At 37.1% G+C, this 27,088-nt stretch overlaps 1 protein-coding gene across 1 annotated transcript in view; it reads left to right on the forward strand.

Annotated features, from left to right (window-relative positions):
* LOC139687159 (neuroligin 4-like) overlaps positions 1-27,088 on the forward strand; it is a 409,782-nt gene that overhangs the window by 346,416 nt on the left and 36,278 nt on the right. The window contains exon 3 of the mRNA XM_071584292.1: positions 15,572-15,727. Within this exon, the coding sequence (XP_071440393.1) occupies positions 15,572-15,727 (156 nt within the window). The remainder of the gene's footprint in view (positions 1-15,571; positions 15,728-27,088) is intronic.

Genomic DNA, 27,088 nt, shown 5'->3' on the forward strand with positions numbered 1-27,088 from the left:
AAATAAACCAGCCAAGGATGAAACAAATATAACTGGTGCATGTAAATATTTGATTAAAGGAAAGTTTAAAATCCGTCATTTATATGCATTGGTACGGCAGAGAGATACACAAAACTTTTTTAATACATAAAGTAGTAATGAAGAATCTATTTTACTCTCCATAAAACCCTCAAATAAAATCTGAAACACTTGAAATCACTTTAAGCATCGGACAATTTTGATTAATTATAGCTATAACACAACATTAATATTTTAAAATTTGGAAGATTTTCAATGGTTCGGTTCAGAGTTATTATCAGTGAACCAATATCATTCATGCTATATGTTTATTGCCAGGAATGTATCAGAAATGAAATATTCATATGATAGCTGTACTGGAAATCATATGTCAAATGTTGAAGGCAAGATGAATAAATTAACGTAAATGGATTAAAGATGGATGGAAGGACTGCTGGACAGAAAAAAGAGGATGAGTGGGGATAAGAGACGAGAAGTGAGTAGATGACACAGGACTTAATTTATGAAAGGGAAGGGAAGAGGGATTGGAGAAATTGCAGGCGAGGACGGGAGAAGAAGTAGTAGGCGTTCCGTCGAGGAATAAGAGTAGGCGAAAGCAGAGATGAGGGAGATGGCTAAATAGTTTGTGGGAGCGAGATAGATTTTGTCGCCCTCTCGAGTGACATTTTGGCGCTCATTCCAAATTGCTTCTTCTTTGGAGTAATTACCTCGTTGCAGAATTCAATTTGCCTTTGTTATGGTGGCATTTTCATGCAATGCAATACAACGCTCTAATTCTCGTCATTTTAATTTCGTCTCAACGTTCTCTGGACCAAGGGCTGCGGTAAATATTATTTGATTAAATTATTTGTAATTTACTAATTACTTTCGGTCTAAAGGACTAAATATTGCCCAAGGAAATGGTCACTAAGAAATTATGTGCCTGCTTTCCTGGGAATGTGCGAGCAGTAGTAGTTTTCTGCTCAAAATCCTATTATTAAATATTTTTTTCTTTAAAATTATTATTTAAAAGTGATTGACTAAATTTACCCTCGTGAAAACTATTATTGGAACTTGGCCAGCTGATGTGGATGGAGGAAGCATTAAGTTTACCATTGATTTAATTGCCTTTAAAACAATAATCTGTTCAATTGGCATTAAAAGTGTTTTAAAGCAGGATTGTAGGAAGTAGGTTTTGATACTAACACACTAAATGTGGCAAATTTTTCAGTTTCTGAGTAATATATTTGACTTAATTGACAAATATTATATGAAATTCAATTAAAAACAAACCAAATTTACAAAAAATGAACTTTAGAAGTTCTTAGTATTAATTATATGTTTAATACTTATTTTATAGGGAAAATTTCCAAAAGGCTTTCGTTTTCAGGCATATTACAAGTTATATCTGCCCTTAGTATATTATTTCTTATAGCGTTTCCAGCATTATATTTCCTCTTATTTTATGTATACTTTTTCTCGTATTATTTTCCTTCACTTTATTACGAAAAATACATGCCATTTTACTTAGTATATTTTGAATGCAAACGGTCCTGAACGTACAATTCCAGAGTGTAAAAATTACTTACCTTGACCGGGATTTGAACCTGTTAAAATGGCTGCATTGTAATGCATATTTATAGCATGACTACGTTAATAGGTACTATCGCGGCATCTCCCATAGTTTATTGGTTCTAAACGTATTTGTCCATCAATGGTCCCCAAATTATTCATTCATATCATCCTGATATATACACCTCCCGTGTTGCGGATCTGTTGTGCGTTCTGTATCAAACAAGAGTGTTTAGTGTAAATTACTTAGAATTTCAATGATACTCTAACAGTTTTCAACTCAAAGATCGGTTTGACATATAAATGACTACAAGCATTGAAAAAACTACAAGTGACCCTTTGTTTTTGATGGATTAAAAATTTACACCCCAGTGACATTAATGAAATTGATTTTTTTTGTTTTAAACGATCATTAGACTTATTTTTATAGGTTTCATGGTTCTGTTAAGGCTACTTAGATAGAAAAATGTAAATATTATGTTAAATTTATTGAATTTCCTTAAAGAGAGTTGTTGTAACCTTTGTTGACTTGTACAAGGATATAACGGAGAAAAAATTCATGGCCTTCTCTTTTTGTTTTTAGGCAGTATTTGGGCCCCTTGGTGGTCCTAAAATATTCCCTAACACAAAAATGTCAATAGCCATAGTATCAGTATTGGTCTATAGCTATCAGCACTGATGAAATATTAAGTATTTTATTCTTAGTCATTAAGCGTATTGTAATAAGTGTATAGTCATTTAACCATATATGCGTTTTTGGTGATAGGGGTCGTAAAAAATGATTTCATTAGCCGTTATAAACCGACAGTTTATCCTCATATTATTTTGCATGACAGTTAAACCTGATACGTTGAACTGAAATTCTAGGGTAACAGAAGTAATTAACGTGCAAGACTTTGCGTATCCACAGAAAAGGCTTCTATTTTCGTTTAGTTTCACCATATTTCACCATCAGGGTTTGGGTGGAAGAAGTGACTAGCTACTCTCTATCTTGCCCCAAGGGAGTTGTGTTATTATTATTTTTACTGTCGGGAATTGTTCCGATGATTCTTTAGTTAAATGAAACTTATCTACCTATAAAATAAATTCTGAGGCAAAGAAAAGTCTTGTGTACCCATTTCCTTTACACAAAATTCTGGCAAATTTCAGTTTATTTATGAATGAACTAAGATTTTATTTCAGTGATGGTAAAGGGCACGAAGTTAATACCAATTAAGGGAAAGTTTTATGGTATTTAGGTTAAGGATATAACGTAGCACTGGAAAGTTGTTGAAGAAAATACAGTGATCGTGTGTGCAAAGTGTGGTGTGCAATGATTGGAGTGGAAAGGAATAAATGTTGAAGGAAGGTGAAAAATTGGGAAAATCCATCAGGAATGGAAAACGAATATGCTCTTATATGAGCAGGAGTGTCGGTGGGCAAATGGCGGACCCGGTGGATGACAGAGGGGGTAGTGGTAGAGGGTTAAAAAGAAGAGGAAGGACCGAGGGCGATGAGCAGGAATATCCCTTTTAGGAGAGCCGAGAGGGGGGATGTGTTCTCTCCTCCTTCGGGGGCCGTGTTCTCCAGGGCACACGGGGGAGAGAGACACGGAAGAGCGTATGTCTCGTTCCCCCACCCCGGTCCCGCCAAGCTCCTCCCGCGGCACACGTCGTCTTCCCGTACCCACCCTCTCTCCTCCCACTCCATTCGATCTCATTTTCCGCCCATTTCCCCGGGGGAGTTTGCTCCTTCGGGCACTGTCCTCAACACACACCCTTCCCTCCACCACCGTCACATCCTTGCCCACCCCCTCGCACGCACCTCCCTTCCTCCTTATTAATGACTGACGTCACCACTGACGTGACGATGATTATTTTTAATCCCGAGGGGAGAGCTTTTTTCAATTAATGTCACCAGAGGCTAAGGGAGGGAGTGGGAAAAATGCTACAAGCAGCCCTCTTTCTCTGCCATCCTATATCTCTTGGAGGCCTTCTCCTGCTCCTCCACCTCACCCTGCTCGTTCCGTCTCCCCTTGGCTACGCGCGCCTAATTCTTCCTATCCCTCCGGCACTCACGGCTTCACTACCTCCCCCTTGGCCCCACTCCCCCGAAGCTCATTCGTCTTCCTCTCTCGCGACATTTTTCTCTCTATACTACCCGCCCCTTACTCCCCCATGCCTTTACTCTTAACCGTTTCCTACCCTGCTCCTAATCTTCCACCGTTCTCCTTCCCTTTTTCCCCTAACCCAAAGCACCAGCTCTCCACCCGCCCACACATCTCAACCATCTCCGTTCACTGTGCTCTTTCCATTCCATCCTCATTGAAACGAGCCTCCCGCTCACCGCCCTTACTCTCTTCCCTGCCTAGAGGGTCTTGTGTTCCTTTGTCGCCCTCTCCCTTTCCAGTGACGCAACTGGTCTCCCAACGGTGTTTGGCGGGCTTGATTGTCTCAAATATTTGGGGAAGCTTTGTGAAATGAAAAAATTACCACATTTATTCCCTTCCCTCTGTGTAATGCCTGCTGCTCTATTGAGCGTATTGCTTTTGTCCCGCGGTGGTGTAACTTTCATTTCAAAATTTTTACCAAATGAGGTCACATGGACAGGCTGCCACGCAATCTAAGAATGCGTTTTTTTCGCATATGTCCACTATTTCTTACATTCTTAGATATGTTTGCTATTCCAAATCAGTTGCTCTTTTTAAAATTTGACATCACTTGTAAACTTAACAGATATCGTCATTCTCCTTTATATGATAGGCATGTATGAAAATGTCAATAAAGAAATATAGGCAAAATAAATATTTGATACGCTAGTCAATTGTATTTAATAAGCATAAAATTGATTCATGGAAAGCTTTACTAAAATATCTGTGGTAAAAATTTAAGATATATACTACATATGAATGATATTGAATCAGTTGAATCCGGTATAGTTTCTCTTTTATAAAACTTAGATTTCCATAGCTGCATACGGACAGTTATAATTTCGTAAAAGTTTTTATACATTTCACGTTACATACCTTTTTATGCGTGTCATGTAGATGGTCTGTAAAAGAGTTTGAGCTCAGCTATGATTTTTGTGGCAACTTTTGATCCAATTTACTCTCTGTATTCAGATATAATTATAAACCTTTCCGCCCAGAAGTCACTGTCCTCCAGGTAACTACATTAAATCCTGCGCTTGGCGCATTTCTTTCACCAGATCTTCAAAATGAGTTTGATTCACGTCTTGCTTCATATGCTAAAGCGGTATGCCGACCTATCCACCATGTACTACACTCAATCCCGTAACACATTTGCGCAGTTTTGTGATGTCGCTTTCGTATTGTATATTATATTTCCAGACAATGAAGATATGCGTATGATAGCGAGAAATATGTGTGGGAGCTGCTGTCAATTGTACAATAGAATTACATAATCATTTGGTTGCTGTTTTTGATTTGGTGGAACTTCTGATTCTCGCATTCCAACCTTCCGTTAGGATACATGCATGTCATCACTATGAATTGCCATAAGAATGGTATGCAAATCACCGAGATCAAATTTCCTGCTCTCTTTCTCTACTAATAAATATTGTAATAAAGTAAAAAAATATAATACGGGAGTGTTTGAGAAAATTTTTTTTTTCACTCACATGATACAATTTATTCGTTTTTTTTATGAATTCACGTTTGTCAATATTTGTTCTAATACCTCAGTTACTAAATATTTTCCACACTAATTGAATAAGAATAAAATATGACAACCAATATAAGTTTATGTTATAATATTTTTTGGTATTTTTTTTAATTATCCCTCCCGCATAAATGTCTCGAAATATTAGTGTAATATTGTCCTATAAAGCCGCGTAAGGTAGTGTAAAGTTTGAGAGAAAATTTGAAAACAAAAGAAAAAAATTTCATATTCGATTTTGAAAATTTTCTGGCAGCACATTTTGTGCCATGTTTATCAATGGTCTTCTGTAGAGATATGTTTACTGCAATTTAAGTTAATCACCGAAATGCGCAGCCGACGGTCCTGCGGTGAAAGACGTCCTATCATCCATAGAAAATAGAGTTCCTGGAAATGGCATGCGATGTCCGAAGGCAACCACCAAATGAACCCAATTCCAAGGGGAAATATGACGGGAGAAATCGGACAAAGCCTCTTCAGCTGTACAGTTAGCAATTTGCCAGGATTAAAAGTTGGCGGACCCGAACGGTGTCGCAGCGGGACACTCGAAATCCATTGCATATTGGACTGTGAAGGATAGTCGGAATTAGAGTTCCTCCGAGTGCGAGAAGCACAGTTTTATTTTTTTACTCCCAGTAGCCCCGGAAGGGAAAGAGGAGAGCTGCTGGGTCGTTTTCGACCTGAAAACGTCCACACAAAACACTTCTTACACCCTCACACTCCTCTTAACACCCTTCATCCCCCTCGGCCCCGCCCCCGTGCTCTCGACTTTTCTCCTCCATCCTACTCATTCCTTTCTCTCTCTCTTCGTACCCTCACATTCCCTCCATTTCAGCATTCAATTACCGCGTTCGTCCACTAGTTACCCTTCTTTTCTAAAGCTTGCCTGTTGCATTCTCTGGCCTGTTTCCCTTGAAATCAGACTTTTGGTCGGATGGTTCAACAACGTGCTTTATGCTCAGTTATGATCCATAAATACCATTGTAAAAGGCCCTTATTATATCTCTATATAGAAATCTAACATTTGAATAAGCTTTTAAATGTCTATGTAAGCTAAAAGCTGTTTCTAGTTAAAGATTGTCTGCACGCTTTAATCGTTATGGTCATTATACAATTTTATGATACCAAATAACTTGTATTAATGCCTGATTAAAATAACAACTATCAAAATTTAGATGAATGATGCTTCTTCAAATTTTTAAATAACTTCAACAATTCTTGTATCAGGTGGCATAAATACTAATAACAAATTTTGGCATAGTTATAAATGTGTGTCATTCGTCAATTAAAACTAATTACCATTTCAAAAGTGTGGTAAAATCCTTTAAAAGAAGAGGCGATGGTTAGTATTTCATTAAGATATCCAGCCATTCCCTCTTCTCGATAATATCATCTGTTAAGTTGCCGGCTAGCCCACAAAATTCATGAGATAAAACTTTGAAGAATTAAGATTTGAGAGACGCCAAAAGAGTATGTAAACAAAGTCAATTTGCAGTGTTATATCACAAGTTGTTAAGGTTGAGGTCATTAATGAGTTACTGTACTTGCTGCAGTAGTTAGAGACATTATTTCGAATTCCATTTCTTCAGTCCTCTTCAACTATTCCAACCTTACGTTTACATGCACAGCATAAGTGTGTGTGTACATATAGAACGAATATATGTATGTATATATATATATATACATACATATATTCCTATGTACACCTGTATATATTTATATCGATGATATAGAAACACACACGAGCAGTATAATATAATATTTGGAGGGCACATTAGAACAAAAATAACATACATAACACTTAAAAGGACACTCACATTGTAGATTTTTTGAGCCTTCGGCCTTCTCCGAGGCCCTCTTCTCGGTAAGAACTTTTAAGTGTTATCTATGTTATTTTTGTTCTATTGTGCCGTACAAATATATATATATATATATATATATATATATATATATATATATATATATATATATATGTATATATATATATATATATATATATATATCTTTGTTCTTCACTTTAAGTCGTCTTTCTCATCATCGCGTCTCTCATCCCTTGTTTGGAATGGAGATGATGCGGGTCCCTCACAATCGCATTCTTGCCTCGGGGACTCAAGAACTCCATTTCCGTCCGACGAATCGTCTTCAAGCGATGATGCACTACCTAGCGGCAGAAAGGCCGTAGACGGCGAAGCTCCTATCCCAGGGAGCGACGATTTTCTTCCTCTGCTTCTCAAGGCAAATGCAATTTGATTGTTAAAACGGAAATTCCTTCAGGTGCTTCTTTGAGGAAACTTCTTAAGACTAGCAGGAGGGTCGAAAAAAATAAATGACGAAAAATTAAGATAATAGGAAGTAACCTAACGAACCGAGTGATTGCATATGAAATTAAGGAGGTACGTATTTTTTTTTGATTGAAGACACTGATTTTAGGTTCCATATAGTTTTCTTTGAGCTGATTCCTATATCTTTGTTTTAAATAATTTTGAAGAGCCCTAAAATTGAATCACGAGAGACGGATTTGTTAACAGATTTATTTATATTGTGTGGTATTATTTCAATAAATAGCATATTTTGGGTAATAAATAAAATATTTAAGATTGGAATCGGTGTAAATTCGGTTTTTCAGCCAAGGTGAGAATAATATAGAAGGGCCCTACTGCGGCGTCTGTTTTAAGGAAAATTTCTCTAATGCAACTGAAGTTTGGTTTAGGGACTGATGATTATAAATTAAGTTATTTTAAAGGGCGGTAAATGGGAATAGGAAGGCCGTTCAATCCCGTGTTAGAAATGATGAAGCCATTTTTTCAAAAACATATTTTTTTTTCAACAAAGTCCTCTTTTAGAAAGATACACTTCTCCCAACGTTTCGGCCATTTTTTTAGCCCCTCCAGAAAATAGGATTTGTCGAACTCTCCAAAATAGGCCTCCGACTTGGCGATAACTTCCTCGTATGAGCTAAAGTTTTTTCCCGCGAGCCATTTCTTCATGTTACGGAATAAGAAAAAGTCGCAGGGAGCCAGATCGGGTGAATACGGGGGCTGCGGCTGAAATTCATAACGTAGTTCATGCAGTTTGGTGGCGACAACTCCGGATGAATGTGCTGGTGCGTTATCGTGGTGAAGCAGCACCTTCTTTTCCACCAAATGCGGCCGTGTCTTCTTCAATTTTTTGTCCAAGGGGTCCAATAACTCACTGTAGTATTTCACAGTAATCGGTCTTCCTTTTTTTAAAAACGTCATGAGGATGACGCCATTTGCATCCCAAAAAACCGTCGCCATGACCTTTCCGGCCGATCGGACCATCTTCGCCTTCTTTGGAGCAGGTTCACCGGGAGAAATCCATTGTTTTGATTTTTGCTTAATCTCTGGTGTGTAATGATGTATATAGGTTTCATAAACAGTGATAACTAGACGCAAAAACACATTAGGATTACGCTTAAATTGCTGCATACACTGCTTCGAAGTTGACAGCCGGATCAGCTTGTTGTCTACCGTGAGCAATCGCGGTACCCATAGGGCGGTCAATTTTTTCATCACCAACTTATCATGTAAAATATTAATTGCCGTTGCGGTCGACACACCCATGGTCTCTACTACTTCGCGCACTTTGTTCGTCGATCAGCGAGAATCATGGCGTGGACTCTTTGAACGATTTCCTCGGTAACCACGTCTGCTGGGCGTCCTGGTCGCTCCTCATCAAAAACAGATGTTCGCCCACGTTTAAATTCGTTGAACCAATATCTAACTGTGGTAATAGATGGCGAAGTGTCACCATAAACAGCATCCAACTTTGCTTTTATCTCCTCGCATTTCTTCCCATCCAAAAACAAAAACGAATCACCGAACGATACTGCTGTTTTTCCATCTTAGCGAAAATCACGAAACACGTCTTACTCGAATGGCTGCCAAATCCAAGCTAACCTTTAAATGAGTCTGTTTCACCGTCGTTTGATAGATGGCATTACACGATGATAACATAAACTTCCCTCACGAACGCCCTTTGTCGTCAAACACCGGTACTTATTGAACCACCCTTGTGGTATGTAAGGAGAAAAAAGCAGAAAAATTTTAGTCATTGAAGTATGTTTGAATTATGTGAAACTGATTTACGCTGGCTTTCTAAAACCGAATAACTTTTCGCTGTTTATGGGCACTACAGGATGTAATAACTACAGTCAGTGGTAAAATAACACTTGAACTTATTTAGCAATCAAAATATTTCTTTTTAAAGTATAATATATCATTAATAAATGTTATTATGCTATAATGATCACGGTTGATTCACTATGGAAAGAGTGTTAGCCAACTTTATATTGCTTGCTATAATAAAAATTGACCCACAGTGACCAAACTACGATCAACGTAAAATCTGTTAGTATTTTTTGGGCTTATTCCCACTCATTTTAACTCATGACAATGAATTAATTGTTAAATGTGTTAACAAATGTCGTTCAGAGCTTATGAAAATAATTATGCATAAGTTTTTACAGGATTCAAATACATTAGGATATCTAACCAACACAAGTATTTGATTTGTTTTGCATTCATACCATCTGTACAATGGGATAGGAGATCGTGTGTATATCTATATTTATATTATTTTAAATATTCGTTTGAATAGTCATTTATTAATATTTATTCTGACACGAAATCAGCAGTTTATTTGTTGAGCACATTATCGAACAAAACATTTAGTTCCTTTTTCAATGAATTTCAGCAGTTAAAATTTTTTATGCACATTATGATGGACTAACTATTAAATAGTATAATTTTCTAAATGTTTTTGCAAGTTTTATTCATGAGGCCACAGCAGGTTTCCTTGAAAATTCCTTAAACATTTAACACATTGAATTGAATATCGCGCCATGTACTGATTAGTTCTGGGTGATTGGGGACCCCGCAAGGAACTGCATTAGCCCTCTAGCGGTGATCACCTCCTCCAGCGCCCTCGTCCTCAAATCCCTCTTCTCCGCCCACTTTTCACAGAAGCCTTCATGTGCTGCCTGCAAGACGACGCAGGCACAAGCCAAACACAAAACCGCTGGTCCGTCCCACTACTCTCGCCATCCATCGAAGCCACAACAGCAGCCATTTCCCGCATTACCCCTTTGTCACCCCTCTCCGCCGCTACACACCCTCCCGCAACCTCGGAACACTCCAACCCTCCTCATCGCTTCTCCCTCCGACTCCCATAACTCTGCTTCGCCCGAATCGCCTCCCATCTCACATCCATCCCCCACCACCAACACCTCTCTCCCACGGAAACCATATCCCCCTTTAAGCCGTCCGTATGTCATTCTTCGGCTCTTGCGGAGTCGCATCTCGACCACACCCATGCTTCCCATTTTGCGAGACCACTCCAAGGGAACTATATATACGTTCCGCGAATTCACGGCCAGAGGCCTCCCCATCCTCTCCCGAAACCCTTCCGTCTCTTTCACTCTCTCCCTCTCCCCGGCTTCCCCACTCGCCCGCCGTTCTTTGAGAGTTGGGTGGGGGCTTGGAAGTCTTAGGGTGCCGTGAGCGGAGTGGATGAGCCTGTAAGGGAGTGGGGAGGAAGGCATGGAGCTGGCGTGGAATGGTGTGGAGACGAGGTATAAGTCACGGGGTTGGGAGAGGGGGGTCGTTTGATAAAGGGGCTATTTTGGGGTTGGGGGCCTGGGAAGGGGTTTACTTCGGCGGAGGCGTGGCAGCAGTGCGGGTGCCGGGGAATGGAGGAAGTGCCCCATCTCAATGTAGGGGAGAGGAGGGTATAGATGTTCACTAAGACCCACATACACCCCCTCCCTCGGCCCTCCATAGCGAAGTCCCCTTCTTTATCATCTCACCCCATCCTCCGTCTTGCGATCGTGGTGGGAATTAATATCTAGCAGGTAGTCCTCCTTTTTATTATTACTTATATCCCCACTACTACCCCGGCCCTGTTTTTTCTCTCCTCCTTGCACTTTCAGTCTGTCCCACCAGATGTATCTCTTATACTCTTCATCTACCTTGGCACTGTTCTTACTTCTATTTTTCATCCTCGAATTTCTGTCATTGGCTAGACCAGTGCATTTTTTTCACCTTCGCGAATATCTGGATGATTTTTCCGCTGATTCTTGGGAGTACTTTTCTGATTCTGAAAAATGGTGATAAGTGTTATGACTGACGATATAGTGCAGTGGAAGTAGTATATATCACTTTTCTAGCAGCATCATTTCCCTTCCTATATGTGCTTTACACGACCTTTACTTTTAATTATTTCTATGATTTTCATTCATAGCAGATAACAGCTCAATCCTGAGAAGTCACTTAAGAAGGAGTAATAATATTAACATATAGTGACCAAAAACTAACGGTAACGATTCCTCTTTATCGTTTATTAAACGAGTTGGCTAAGTATATATCTTCAAGGAATAATTATCTCCGTAAAAATTCGGATTATAAAATGTCTAAGTGATATGACAACACAAACCAACTAAAATGTGAAAACTGACTAAAATGTGGAACTAACTAAAATGATAAAAACTTTAAAAAATTTAATTTTTATATGACATTCATAGCTCCTAGATATTAGATGGGAAACAAATTTAGTCATTGCAACTGACAAAAGTTTTATGTTTTGTGAAAAAACCTATATGAGTTTTTGGGTTTCAACAAAGCGTAGGACAAGTATAATAAAATATTCTCTTTGATAATCCAATGCATTAAACCTTTTAGAGAATCAATGTATATTTATCTATAATATTACAATTTATCAAAACATTCTAGATTCTGTAATGGTAAAACAAAGTTTATTAGTTCTCTTGTTTGAATTTCTTAAGAGGTTATGGCTCTTTTACCACCTAGCCTGCCTATCATAAACTAACCACACGTTATAGAAAACTATAAAAACAAACCCTCGAGACATTAATTATTTTGAATAATTTTACACAGCTCGAAACCCCTTAACGCTTTGTGCAAAGCAGTGTATTTGTTTGGATTTGTCTTTTTCACACCGCAAACGCCCCACCCAGGTGCGTAAATCCGTTTTCGCCTGACTAGGCTGATAGAAAACAAGGTTTCGTATAACGCCTGATCGTCTTCGTGGGCTATATATTTTGAGAACACAACTCGCATGTAAATCGCCACATACACATATCCTTCAGAAGCCAAATTTAACATGGGACGGCGGTGCAACTTCACCATTGCCACGGCTAATCCATGGCTTCCGCCCCACTCCTTGCCTCCATTCGACCGCGTCCGTCCACCAACTTTCTCACCCCACTTTCACACTGGCGTGCGCTTCCTCCCTTCCCCCTTCTCCTCTCCGGGTTATTTCAAGTCTACCTCTTCCTACGTATCTTACGTGTACTTCTCCCCACAAGTGACACTTCCCGTTCTCCCTCCTCTACCACCCTCGCTACTCCTCGCCCTCTCACCTCTCTCATATTTCCTATAATTCCGTTTGGTTTGGACAGAATGGAGTGAGGTATGGCAACCAGCGGTTTATGGCATTGCTCCCTTGTCCCATCCACGCGGCCTCACCTCCACACCCCCACCAGTCTCCATCTCCTCCTGCCAATGCTACCTCCCTTCCAAACCTCGCGTCCGGTATTCACTTCCTCGGACACTCATTCCTGCTCCTCACCGTCGCCGTTGAAGAATGGGAAGACGGATATGAGTTATTAGCCTTTTGTCAGGCGTATAGACTCATGTTTCAGCTTTGATGCTATAAAAATTTAACGTTCCTGGCTCCTTCCCCATCTCTGCAACTTTTAGATGTGCGGGAGGAAGAGGTGGGGTTACGTGATGCCGCGAAGTTTATAGCTTGCTAAACTGTAGATACCAAGTCCCATTGTCGCTGAGACACGTCTTTAATGTTGTCTCACCGGAAAGAAGTTTGGCATCCATGGTGCCTATACGAGTAGGCGCCAAGGGAGTATTTCCGGAGTAAGGCATGAGAGAAACAAGATAAAAAGAGGAGTCAATGAGTGATATATGCTCTTTACTCCTTTGTTTCCTTTAACCTTACCTTAATTCAAAAAGTAAGTAGACATAAAAACAAGGTATAACTCTTGCCGAGGTCTCAAGCACTCGTTTTTAATAAACTGTGACACGAGAAAGAAGTCACGGATTGAATTGTGAAGAAAAACATTTTCTTTATGTTCTAGCGCATGTTGGTGATGAAGTATTACATAAGCCAATATTCGATAACACCAAAAGCATTCATTACTATTAGCTATATATGGCAAATGATTTACTTTATTTTTTATTGCATATAAAACATAAGTGTAGCTAGGTTTTATAGTACCTATTTAATCTGTAGGCTAACTTCAGCCTCCCATAACGGTCAAAAATCATTTTTATGACTGGCAGAAAGCTCAAATCTAGCCATTAAACATTTCAATGACAGACGATGTCACTATTTTACAATAGCTCACCTTCGGATCACATAAGTTATTTTTTCGTCCTTACGCTTTTTGCTATTCCACAGAATTTACAAATAATATGGCTATATAATTTTTGAATGAATACAAATTAGCATTAAATTAACTGCACAATCCATTGATGTGCTGGTCGATATTTCTTCTTAATTCAAATGTCTAACAACAATCTTTAACGTATGTTGAAAGTTTGCTGTAGTTATAAGGAATTTTTTTAAGGCGAAGGATCACATTTTTGCGGTATATTTTATGGAATTCACGCTATTGACATAGATACACATAATTTAGAATGATATTCTGAGCCATAAAAGTTTTAAATTCATTTATATTTGTAGATATACTTCAAATTACACTATACTATATATATATATATATATATATATACATATATATATATATATATATATATATATATATATATATATATATATAGTGTAATTTGAAGTATATCTACAAATATAAATGATTATATATATATATATATATATATATATATACATATTTATTTATTTATTTTATTTGTTTTTTGCAAAATTATTTTTATATCTTTCGATTCATGTAGTAATTAAGCTGCTAGATATGATGCCTCAATCTACTCGCCACATATGGTGTCCAAAATGAGAAAATTTAGATTGTTTCAATTATTTTCCACATACTTGGACTTCATTGTGAAAAATAAAACACAGTTTTCTTGTTTTCATGATCCAACTGTAAGTATATTAAAATGCATTTGCATGTGCATTTATCAAAATGTGTATTAATTTAGTATGTAACACACGCTATGCTCTTCAGTTAGAAGAATTTAAATGGCAATATAGAATTCCATTTCAAATCTAGGAAACTTCTTCCAAATATTTTAAAATTGAAATAGAAATAGACACAAAACTAATTCTATGTAGGTATTTATATTTATTATAACATCTTTCAGCATTTCTTTCACAAAGAAGATCTAAGTCTCTTGAGATTTACTTCGCGTCGGTCCGTATTTCTTGGACAATAATTTTGCCGGCGTCTTTACGTCAAGACTTCTGTAGAGAGCTCTTCAGTTCTGAAGACGCCGACTGCAACGGCAACGAAACTGTTGACCAAGCAATATGCGCCGACGCGGAGTAAATTCCGAAATGCCTGAATCTTCAATAGCTGCTCACCGAGGAAGCCTTCACAACGGATTTTTTCAAATACACTTTCTGTTTATTTAAAGTGTTTGACTCTTTGCGAACAGATTTCTTTCAAAAATCTGTTTCTGTAGGTGGTTTTTCATAGGCGAAAGTGGTAACTTGTAGGTATTTTAGGTATATTTCTAGCATTTATAGATGATAAGTATTTTTATTACGTATACCATACATATTTACTTGCATATTACTTTGTATATATTGATTCATATGGTTGCTCTCAGTGATTTTAATTTTAAATATTATATAATTTTTATCTATTGCATTATGTTTTTTTTAAACTAATTAATAATGGGTTTACCTTCTATTCTAAGAAGAATAGAGCCTAAAGTAAATAAATTATATTCCGGCATATTTAGTATCATTTTAAATAATTTGTATGGGAGTTTCAAGTTTGCAGCATATCATTTAACTTCGGAAAGATTGATACCGTGTTTCAACTGATTCTCTTAGTAGAGTAATTGTGCTATTTTTCTGCTCGTTCTTCGCATGACGGAACGTTCAAATAAGTTTAGACCTTGATGGAAGAATCCAAGTCAAGGAGAGAAAATTAATTCCATTTATTGCGATCTACATACGGAGAACACTAAAAACGAGGATAAATTATTCCATCGGCAGAAGAGATGACCTTCACTCGGGTTAAGTTGGCCATCAAAATGTAAATTCACACTACCTCAATTAACTCAGTGGCTCAAAATTATTCACGGCTCCGCCTCTTTCCGGATCGATTTTTTTTGCCACTCACTAACAAACTCTTTTCTGCTTGACAGTGGCTCCTCCAGAGGCCCTCGAGAGATACCCGGTCCTCGTCTTCGTTCACGGCGAGTCCTTCTCCTGGAACTCAGGCAACCCATACGACGGATCAATCCTCGCATCCTACGCTGACCTCGTTGTCGTCACGCTCAACTACCGGCTTGGTGTCCTCGGTGAGTCTAGAGAATGAAGAACTCTCTATCTCTCTTTTTGATAAAGCATGAGCAATTTATGTGGAAAGTACTCTGATTTTTTATCACACTAAATCAACGTTGGAAGATGGAAGTGCAAATTATCATTACGTAACACTCGATAATTAACTGGAAGAAGTAGACGTCCTATGAGCATATGCCACTTCAAATAACTTTCTCATCCCTTTTTTGTAAGTGAAATATATTTTTCAAAGGGACATACTGTATCTTTGTATTTTCCTTTTCATTTTCCAACCAAGGATTTGTTTATGCCTTACGAAAGGAAATATTCTCATCCTTATTTTTAATTCATGATAAAAATATGTTTTCCTGAATAGGGGCACAAGATTTGTGTATATACGGCTTAGAAAAGATAAATATTTTTCTCATTGGGAAAATAAAAATTGTAATCACATAGATTAATAAATTTATGGTGGTCAAGATGAGGGCCAACTTGTTTCTCCATTCCTGTTCCATTTACTTAAAATAATAACAAATGTTGTTTGTGCAGACATTTGTAAAAATGCAATACACGATAGTCATCTTTATGAGAGAAAACAACTTATTTAACCTTATGAATAATTCGGCGTAATATTTCCGTTGAAATTTATTACTGGACAAGGAATATTCATAATCTCTACAGCGTAATATTAGCATTGATTAGTTGATAAGTTATTAAATTCAGGTTTATGTGATATCAAATATTTATTTTAATGCGTGATTAGTGTCCACTAACATTCAAGCTTGGAAAACTCTTTCTAATTCTGCACTCTTCTTTTCTCTATTTATTCTATTCATGTTTATTCTATTTTTATTCCTTCCCGCCTTGGTTTTCTATCCTCTCTTTTGTAGTCTTAAAAGTCACATTGTCATTTAAAATCAAATGCATTCATCTTTTCTGCTACCTTTTGATATTTTTAAACTTATAATATTTTGTCTATCATTTATTTACTCTTCCAAAGTATTGAATTCAACGTCAAAAAATCTATGAAACAAAACATGAATTACAATTTTTGCCTTGTTCTTTTTTATGTGACCTTACACGTGCTTTTTTCTTTCCTGAGCCCAAGCTGACCATTCCCTAAGTAATCAATTACCCTCCCCTTTATCCTTAATTAATGACAGCAAATTACTGCTTTAGCTGCCTGCTAATTTAAACTTTTACTTCTGTAGAACTCACTTTCTTTTTCTTGGATGAGAAGTAACGCTGCTCTGACAAAATTTTATGGCCAAATTCTTTCCTCGTTAATACTACGAAATAGCGCGTAAAAACTCTTACCTTCCAAGTTTTTAAAACCCTAAAATAACTCACCAGGTGTATTATTTATCCCTTTTTCTATTTGTAATCCCACCATCACTTGTTATTAGACCTATGTTATCCGTATTTAAGAGATATTGTTTTCTAGATTTTAGCTTGCTGGCATCATTTCTTTATTATGGAGATTCTTTTAGTATTTTATTCAATTTTTATAGAGTTTTTCCTGTTTTTGATGATGTTGTGTTTTGAATAATCTATTATGGAATGCATGTATGTTCACTTCCTACTTCCTCGCAATGGTTTTACCTTTCTCTACGGCACACCATTTTTAGCTTTCCTTTGTCAACTTTCAAGTTAACTGCTCTGCATCTATTGCCGCACTCCTTTTGCCTTATTTATTTCCTACCTTAGTTTGTTATTATTCTCTTTGCACTTCTTTCACCTAATTATGTTTTTATTTTGTGCACTTAAACACGAATTAAGAGCAAAAAATTTGAGATACTTAAATATAATTTCGTATTTTTGTTCGCATTCGTCATATTTTAGAAATAACTTAAAAATAAATCAACTCTGCAGAAATGTAGCTAGAAGGCTTTGAACATTCTGGAGAAATATAAAATTAACTAGAAAGTATGATTTATGATGGCTTTTGAAGCCTTTGAATAGAGGTTGTCAACCTTTTCCAGCTATGTAATTCTTCATCAACGTATATTTTCCCGACTTCCATAAACCATAAATTTGGTAAACAGCTAATCCTCTAAAATAAATAAATAATATTAGCTGAGTATCACAGATATTGTCATGTTAATTAATCATTTATGTTAATTGCCATGTGCTTTTTATATTTTTATCATAACATCTTAAATAAAATCACAGCATCAGTCATAGGGTCACTGGGTTATCATATTTTTCGTATTTCATTAACCAAACGTTTCTGCTTTTTGCAATAATTTTATTTAAAAAGTTGCTAATTATTTATGCATTTTTGTGTATATAATAATATTTTTTTAAAATTTTAGCTTTTCTCGGATAACTTTCTTTATAACCCAGAAAAATAGTCACTTCTATATTTTTATTGCTAAATCGTTAATGCATTTTCTTCATTTAGCAAAGTTTTACTATCGTATGTTTTTCCTCCGGTTCAATTCATAGGGTTTAAAATAATATTGCCTACAGGATATTTTGATTAAAGTAATTCACCTTAAATGAATTACTTTTATCAAAATTCAAAATTCAAAACTACCCCGGGGTAAATAACTCGCTCAAATTATCGATAAATCTTAAGTCAATCGTTAGTCACTGAACGTTTGCCGGGGAGTTATTCCATAATGACTGTTTCGCGCCTAATTACACGTAATTTGTGTAATCCTTTGGCTTTTCGGGTGTGTCGCAATTAGAGCGAGTTATATCCATTGCACTCGCCGCGTTTAGCATCATGGCACGATATGGGACTTTTTTGAGGATTACTCCCCCAAGTAAATAGGCAATTCTGCAGAATGAATTATTTCCCTGTAATGACTATATTAGGTCCGATTTCAAGAACCAAATTATCAGCTACCTCCAAATGCAGTTTCGACACCTAGCATGAGGTTGTTGTTTATAGTTCTTGAAAAATTTAATGCTGAATAATTTTAATCATTCAATGACAAATCTTATTTTCCATTTCAAATTTATTTTTTAATATTTTCCCTTGCAAAATGTATCTAATCACTATTAAATTGTCATGGAAATTAAAATTAATATTCTGTAATGATATATTTTTTTAGCAGTACCCATAAATCAAAATATTTTCTCAAAACTAAATAATAACGATAAAAATTTTGTAAGCCAAAATGTAGTGTGAACTATTAGTTTGTTATGTTCTGTTGCCTTAATTAAATGGAAATTTTAGATAATATTAAACTACTTTACTGTTAAAAATAAGCCCTTTATGCCTGATTATTACTCATCCAGTTCAGACCAATTTCGGAAAAGACAATTTCACCTGATTGCCTTGAAAATGTGTATGCGTTATATTCTACAAAGTTTAATAATTTTCTGTATGAAAGTTTGATATATTTTGTGTGAAAAAAATAGTACGTGAAGAAATTTTGTTTCCAAAATATTATGGTGCGTAAATTTTTTCTAAGCAGGTTATTTTTACTTTTCCAGGAACTTGCATTTTGCATTATTTATCTTCAAAACTCCCTTATTTTCAATTTTAACCGATATTGAGGTAGCTTATGAATTTATTTAAAATTGAAAACTTTAAAATTTAAAAAAGTATTCTATCCTTAAGATTATGAAATGAAGTTTTGTAAATTTCACTGGATTAATTTTGTCGTATTTTATTAGGATATTATTATTTTTCTTTCACATTTATCCAATAAAATTTTAGCATTAGTCCTTATGAGGTAGAGAAAATTCCTATTCCTTTAATTTGTTAACCTCAAGTTCCAATCGCCTTTACAACATAATTGGGACCGATTATTGAATCACGTTTTGTCGTTAGCGGTCTTATTAAATGGTGAAAATATGGAAATTTACAGAAAAAATAATGTGATAATGACCTAGTGCAATTTGATCTGAGATTTAAATAGTATCTTAAATATAAGTTATCAAACAATTCAATCACCGTAGGCCAGCAACGCTACTACATTGACGACAGTCCACTCCGTCATAAGCAAAATTGTATGAAGTATATTCATTCCATGACACCCTACTACATATGCTTGGACTTTGCTGTTCCTATTAATTTTAATTATAATTTAGGGTTTGCTACACTAAATGATTAATATTTTTATTATTATTCAATTAATGTTTTTCGACATGAATTAAAGTGTAATACATTGAATCTAAGTCTACTGCCGCGACCACCACACTTCGTACCGTTTACCATGTCCCATTTCCCTTTTCCGTCATCAGACTATACTTCTTAAAGCCTTTGAGCCCGATTTGACCCTGGGGAGGGGATTACAGCGTGTAAGCTGTATTGCTTGAATTCCGTTGGTCTGTCGTTTTTGTGATTTGTCCCGGAAAATAACTCCAATTTGGTTCAGAAGGTTCTGTGCCGCTTCCATTCTCCTACCACCCCTCTTTAGTAGTTCAACTCGACGAAATTTTTTACATATGTCTCTAAATAAACAACTGACGTATTTGGAAAATCAGATCCTCAGTTTTCCCAACTCTTTTACCAGTTTTAATTTGTTTTCAATGTATAAAATTGACAGAAATATAAAGTTTGCACTGGTGTTCCGACTCTATTCTCTATTTAAATAACTTCAGTTATGACTTAAATTTTTGTTACTAAAATTAAATTGTGTATTTATTTGGAATATAGGAAGATAATACCTATATTTTGGCGCAAGTAAAATTTTGCATTTCATAATGGAAAGCCAAAATTAACATGAGGATAAATGAGGCGAATTAGAAGGGAATTTTGTAGTTGATTAAACGAAATGATTAATGTATTATACCGTCAATTAAAATAAAAGGAAATTATACGAGGAAGTCATAGAAGGAAAGGATTGGAAGTATGTTGATAAATAAGGAATTTAAGGAATCGCGGTTTTAATAAGGTGGAAAAGAGTAAATTGGTAATTAGAAAGGGACTGTGGAGAAGCTGGTAAAAGACAATGGTGAGAAACAATTGGATAATTGAATCTTCAATGAAACGTTAGAGACAAAATTTTGAATATAATTTAATGTCAGTTGAAAAGGTCATGGCATTTTTTTGGGGGGCCAATGAAGATTAAATCAAAGAATTAAGATATACTTCGGCACGGAAAGGATGTTGCACTGAAAAATCATAATAGGGCCTATTGCAAGCTGTAGGATTTCTAGAAATATATATATATAAACATATATATATATATATATATATATATATATATATATATATATATATATATATATATATATATCTAAGACAGCTTAGGCCCAGGCATACCAGACAATGAGATAGAAAGGGCATTAAGGGAGATGAAACTAAATAAGGCCGTGGGGGTAGATAACATTCCCGTGGAACTTTTAAAATGCTTAGGAAAATGTGGGAGGAAGAGGGTATATGGGTTGATCCGTAGGATTTATGAGGAAATCTGGCCGGAAGACTTTGTGAGATCAGTTTTATTTCCTATTCCGAAAAAGGTAAAGGCCACGTCATGTGAGGACTATAGGACAATTAGTTTGATATCCCACGCAGCTACGTTTGATATCCCACCATACGTTGTTCTCAGGATCATAAACAAAAGAATAGAGAGTATGGCAAATGATTACTCAGGGGATGATCAGTTTGGATTAGGAAGGGGAGATGTACGCGTGATGCCATTGCAGCAATGAGATTATTAATCAAGAGGGATATAGAACACAACCAGGAGGTATTTGCCTGTTTCGTAGATTTCGAAAAAGCGTTTGATAGAGTGAATTGGGAAAAACTAATGAGTATATTGCAGAAGATAGGAATAGATTGGAGGGAAAGGAGGCTAATCCGCAACCTGTACATGTCTCAGACTGCTCAGGTGCGGGTGGGAAACGGAGAGTCCGGATGGGCAGTGTCAGGAAGGGGTGTAAGGCAGGGTAGCCCATTATCACCGTTGCTGTTCAACCTGTATCCAGAGGAAATGATCAAAGAGGCATGGGAAGAACTCGAGGTAGGAATGAAAGTGGGCGGGGAATTCGTAAAATCAGTTAGGTTTGCTGATGACCAAGCTTTAGTTTGTCAGTCAGGCAAGGGGCTGCAAGCATTGCTGCATGAATTTGAAATTCAGTGCGAGAGGTATGGGATGAGAATCAACATTAATAAAACAAAGGTTATGCGATTTTCTAGAAAGAAAAAGGCTAAGCTTAACATTAAAATAGGAGGGCAAAAACTAGAGCAGGTAGAACAGTTTACGTATCTCGGTAGTGTTTTGGACCAACACGGTCAAAGTAGTAGGGACGTAAGGAGAAGAATTGCGCTAGGCAAAGAGGCTTTCACAAGGAGGAGGGAGTTGATGACAGGGACTTTGAGTAAGGATGTTAAGAAAAGACTCGTAAAAACTTTGATATGGAACGTAGCTATGTACCAATCTACGTCTATCCTCCTGCTTCAATGACCACGTTTCCGCGCCGTACATAGCTACGCTCCATATCAAAGTTTTTACGAGTCTTTTCTTAACATCCTTACTCGAAGTCCCTGTCATCAACTCCCTCCTCCTTTCAATGCAACAATTTCAGAGCGTAAAAATCATTCGCCTTGACTGGGACTCGAACCCAGATCCCTCAATATCCGGTCGAGTGCTTTTAGCCACTTAAGCTACCGAGGCGTCCTCTTAAACTCTGAAATTTTGGGGCTTTAAAGGAACAAGTTGAAAGCCCCAAAATTTCAGAGTTTAAGAGGACGCCTCGGTAGCTTAAGTGGCTAAAAGCACTCGACCGGATATTGAGGGATCTGGGTTCGAGTCCCAGTCAAGGCGAATGATTTTTACGCTCTAAAATTGTTGCATTGAAATGCACATTAGCGGATGACTCCGTTAAAAGTTATTGTTGCGGCATCTCCCGCAGTTTCTTTGGAATTTGTCCCTCCTCCTTGTGAAAGCCTCTTTGCCTAGCGCAATTCTTCTCTTTCTCAAACAATCTACAGTATGCCTTCCATGTGTTATGTGTTACCTGTTTTTACTGGATTTTGAAAATGGACAATCAAAGATAATTTCCCTGTACAAGGCCCGTTTCCTGTGTTAAAAAAGAAATCATTGTTGCGTGAGCATTAATAATTTTTACTCTTTTCATGTGAAATTTTCCTTAAAATATCTCCCGTTTAATTTCTACGGGTGTTTTAATAATTTAATAGGTTAATATGTATTAAATTTTTATTAAGTTCATACCTCAATGTTTTTATATGCAGATATATAGTAATTTATTCGCCTAAACTTCAAAATGAAAATTTTGCCTTCAGGTAGATTCAGATGTACTGTTTTGACAAGAGCCCCTATAATTTACCTTTATTATGTATACTATATCAAAAACTGTCGCTGCACTAAACTTGATCAATTTTTTACTTCTCATTTATGGTATGTGCCTGTTTGATGTGAGATATTTTTTCTCATTTTTATTAAATATAATTTGCAAATAGAAATCATATAATCATCAAGGTCATCCAATATTAATACATTTCATGGGTTCCTCCTATGGTGTCCAATTTAATAATCAAGTCTCATTCTACACCATCTGTAATTTTTGTATAATCTTGTAATGCATATTTAACTTACCAGTTGACGAGTCATTTGACTTTAATTTAGAGGGGATGAATATAAACAACATATTGTAATAACTATTATTTTATTATAATTATTTCACTGAATTCACTGTTTCCCGTTTTGATAAGAATCAAATTAAAGCGGAACATAATTTAGGGGGAAAATATTGCACCGAAGAGATAAACGTGAAGTTAATGATTTAAATTAGTTTTCCTGCCACTTTATTTGAATCATTTATGGCAGATCGATTTTTGTGTTAGGAAATTTTGTGGCTCATTCGTACCAGTAATTCCGGAAATCAACGTAAAAATTCGACTTTTCCAATGAAAGTAATAAGTAGAAAAATTGAAATATAAAATCACAATTTTATTTTCGCTATATATTCAGTGAAATTCAGTTGAATGCAAATATTTTTGGGGAGGGGGATGCTGCAGTGGGTAACGTACTGACATCCCACCGAAAGGACTTAGGTTTCAATCCTGGAGGCGGCAAATATTTTCCAGTGGTATTTCGACATCAAATTAAGTGAGGACGTCCGTCCTCCGTCGGATGGGATGTTAAACCATGGTCCCCTTCGGCACCTATCGTCAAGAGTAGGCTAATGCCGACGCCGGGTTACCCCCCATCCTCCCACGTTTCCCATCCATTCGTCATGGCGCAAATGAGCTTAGCTTTTTCTATTGTGTCCCCAGAACTACTGATACTTTAAATATTATCTTATGATCTACTCACTCATTTGAGGTTGTGTTGACTGACCATGAGAAGAATTACAAAATCAGATAAGTCGCGGGCAAGACGAAGAGTAGCATAATTCTTCTTCATGCACGCGAACCTGAAAGAGCGATGTGAAATAAGGGACTGCTATATCTCATCCTCTCGAATGAAAACGGATTCTTATGCATATCTAGAGAGACATTTAGCACTATACCGTCGCCAATGTGTCTTGGTGGCTGGTATGCCGGTTCGTCTATGTTCTCCAGCCACTTTCTCTCTCCTGGCTCCTGATACCAGTCTACTCACTTGAAACTGGGCAAAGCCACTCGGATAATGTTGCAATTTTTTCTCATTGTTGAATACCAGCTCCTGCTTAAAGATTTGATCAATCCGCGATATTAACTTGCGACTCCGACTTTTCTCTCTATTATATTACTGACTCTACCTTATATGTTTCTGTGTATTTCCTGGAGTATAAAATTTGGCTAAGCGTTTCTTATTCCAACCAGGGAACAATGCTTTGCCATTTTTTTCTAAGAATTGTCTTTCTTGGTTTCTGATGACTCCACATGACATTTATCCAACCATGTAATGTTATTTAAAAATCCGCCACGGCTAAACTTCCAAAGGATATTTCCTCAGCGCCAAGTCGTCGCCCCCATTTGTCTAACTCTCTTCCTCGACTCAATGCAGCAGAGAGCGAATGCCCCAGTGTTTTGGTCCAATGAATCCAGCAGCCCCTCGACACTTCCACCGCGATGGATCGTACTCGAAGGCATAGTCAAAGTGCACGAGCCAACTCCGACACCCGCCCTCCAAAAAGATCCACTCGCGAGCGGGGGAGGCGCGCATACAGACACATTCGGGCAAGGCTGGCTCTATCAAGCGCACACAGCGCTTGGGAATTGGGAATATGGTCGGGATGGGCATGATTTCTGAGCCCAGCCCTTCCGCTTCACCCACTCCCATTAGAAGTGGCGCTCCTTCCACCACTCCTCGCGGATCCGAGGCCGCTCTCAAAGCTCCAGCTGAGCTGAAAGTGGCATGACCGCATCACGAAATGCGAGTGAATTATCTTTAGAATCGATGGATGCAACGCCCCGGGAGATTGCGTAACTGTGACTGACTGCGTTAAGCAAAACTTGACGTTGCGCGCGTATTGATGAGAGAGCTGGTCTCGGAGTTGTAAATGAGCTTTAGGGCGGTAGGGGATGTCGTGCTCCATTTGCAGCAAAAATTAACATCCTCAAACTCTCCTTGTGGAAAAAGCGAAATTATAGTAAATGTTCAATTTCCTTAACTTTTAATCAGTTAAGTATAGCCAATATTAGTTATTTTTAATTAAATTTGTTACTTTTTTAGAATAATTCTATTATTATTTTACAAATTGTGAGATTTAACGCTACATGGGAATTATGGTGATTTTAGGTGAGGCAAGGTAAAGTCATGATAAGTGGTAACAGTCACTGCTTTACAAATATATCATTGCTGTGCTATTTAGTACTTCCTATGTTTTCTGGTAATTGCGAATGTTTGTACTGTGAGCCACCATTGATTTAATTCAGGATATATCTATCTGCATCCACTCTTGTCTCTGCATAGTGCTCCAACCAAACCGCCTTGGATATCATCCTAAATGTTTTGGAAACATTTTTCTACCTCTGTGTTATAAGGCAAATCTGGTCAACAAATAAGGCATTGAACCTAAATATTATTTGCATGATACAAATATTTAATGACTGATATTAATAAATTCATAGTGATCACTTATTTGGAATCTTTGATTGCTCCTATCAAATTTAGAATATCACAGCGAATGTTCTGAAGGATGAAATTTCAGAAGCATATGAGAATTTGTGGATGATTAGGTCGGACTGTCATATGACGTATGTAAAAGCACATTCAAGATTTATGATAGAGTGAAAAGTCTCGTTTGATAGAATGGAGAGGTAAGAAGAAAGAAAAATTTCGGATTGACTCTCAGCCCAAGGTAGGGTGGAACCAGCCTTCTTCGTCTCAAACACCCCAGGGCATTCAGTCTTTCCTTAGGTTCCTCATTTTCCTCTGGCGAAACCCTGCCGTAACGAAAAAATAAATCAGTCTTCTCCCTATTCCAAGAACTCGTTCACCCACCGTTGACACCCTAGCCCTTGCCTTTCCTCCCACGCGCCAAAGGATTCTCGGGGCCAATCAATCACTAAGACGGTGACTTTTTCCATCTGGTACGCCCTCTTGCCCTACCCGAACTCTTTCTTTACCCCCGCATCCTCCCACGTTGCCTTCTAAGTCCGTGCTATCATCCTCCCAGCAGGCCTGATTGTCTTTTCTATTGGGTCATTCACTTCCAACTCAGTTTAGTGCGTACTTTAAGAAGGGAACGTTCAGTGGATCTCGGAAAATTTCACCTAAAATGGTTTTAACTCCCATGCCCCCTCCGTGCTTTCTCAGGGATTCACTACGACTTTGGCAGTCTTTCTCCAAGCTCAGTCTTGTATTATTCAACAAGAAAGCCTTGTTGCTTTAAGTGTGATACTATTCCTTTTTAGTGAGAGGAAACCTATTTGACGGACGGCTAAACGGTTTTAGGTAAGGATTGTGTGTGTTGAAAACCCTAATCAGGGAAAAGAAAGGCCGTATCACTTGGAAAATAGCGTTAGCACAACAAAGAAAGACGGGTAGCAAATGAATAGGAGAGAAAACTGGAAAAATTAACGGGATGAATTCTGTAATGCCATGATTAAAATAGTTAGTCATATGGGGGATAAACTATAGTTTTTAATGCAGGGTTTTTGACATAAAACTTATTTCAGGTAGCAGTTTGTGGTCAACTTCTTAAAGCTTAATTTTTATATCCATTGTTTACCTTTTCAATTAGTTAATTGATAAACTCTTTAGTGGGTATATGCTAAAACATTTTACCCTCTATTTAAAAAAATCGTTCAATTGATTCACGAATAGAAAGAAAAATTGATGAAATAGACGTTAAGAAGCGAGGTAATAAAATAGCTCGTTAAAACTTTCTTATGCAGCTTAGTTTTGTACAGCGTAGGAACACGGTCAATGAAGTAAGAGTACATTGTTATAGAATATATGACTAGATTGGCTATTACTGAAATATGGGAGTGGAGAAGGATGGGAAAGGTAAAATTCATGGAAAGA

The sequence above is a fragment of the Hetaerina americana genome, unplaced genomic scaffold (assembly GCF_022747635.1).
Source record: "Hetaerina americana unplaced genomic scaffold, ioHetAmer1.1.p SCAF_17, whole genome shotgun sequence".
Lineage (NCBI taxonomy): Eukaryota > Metazoa > Arthropoda > Insecta > Odonata > Calopterygidae > Hetaerina > Hetaerina americana.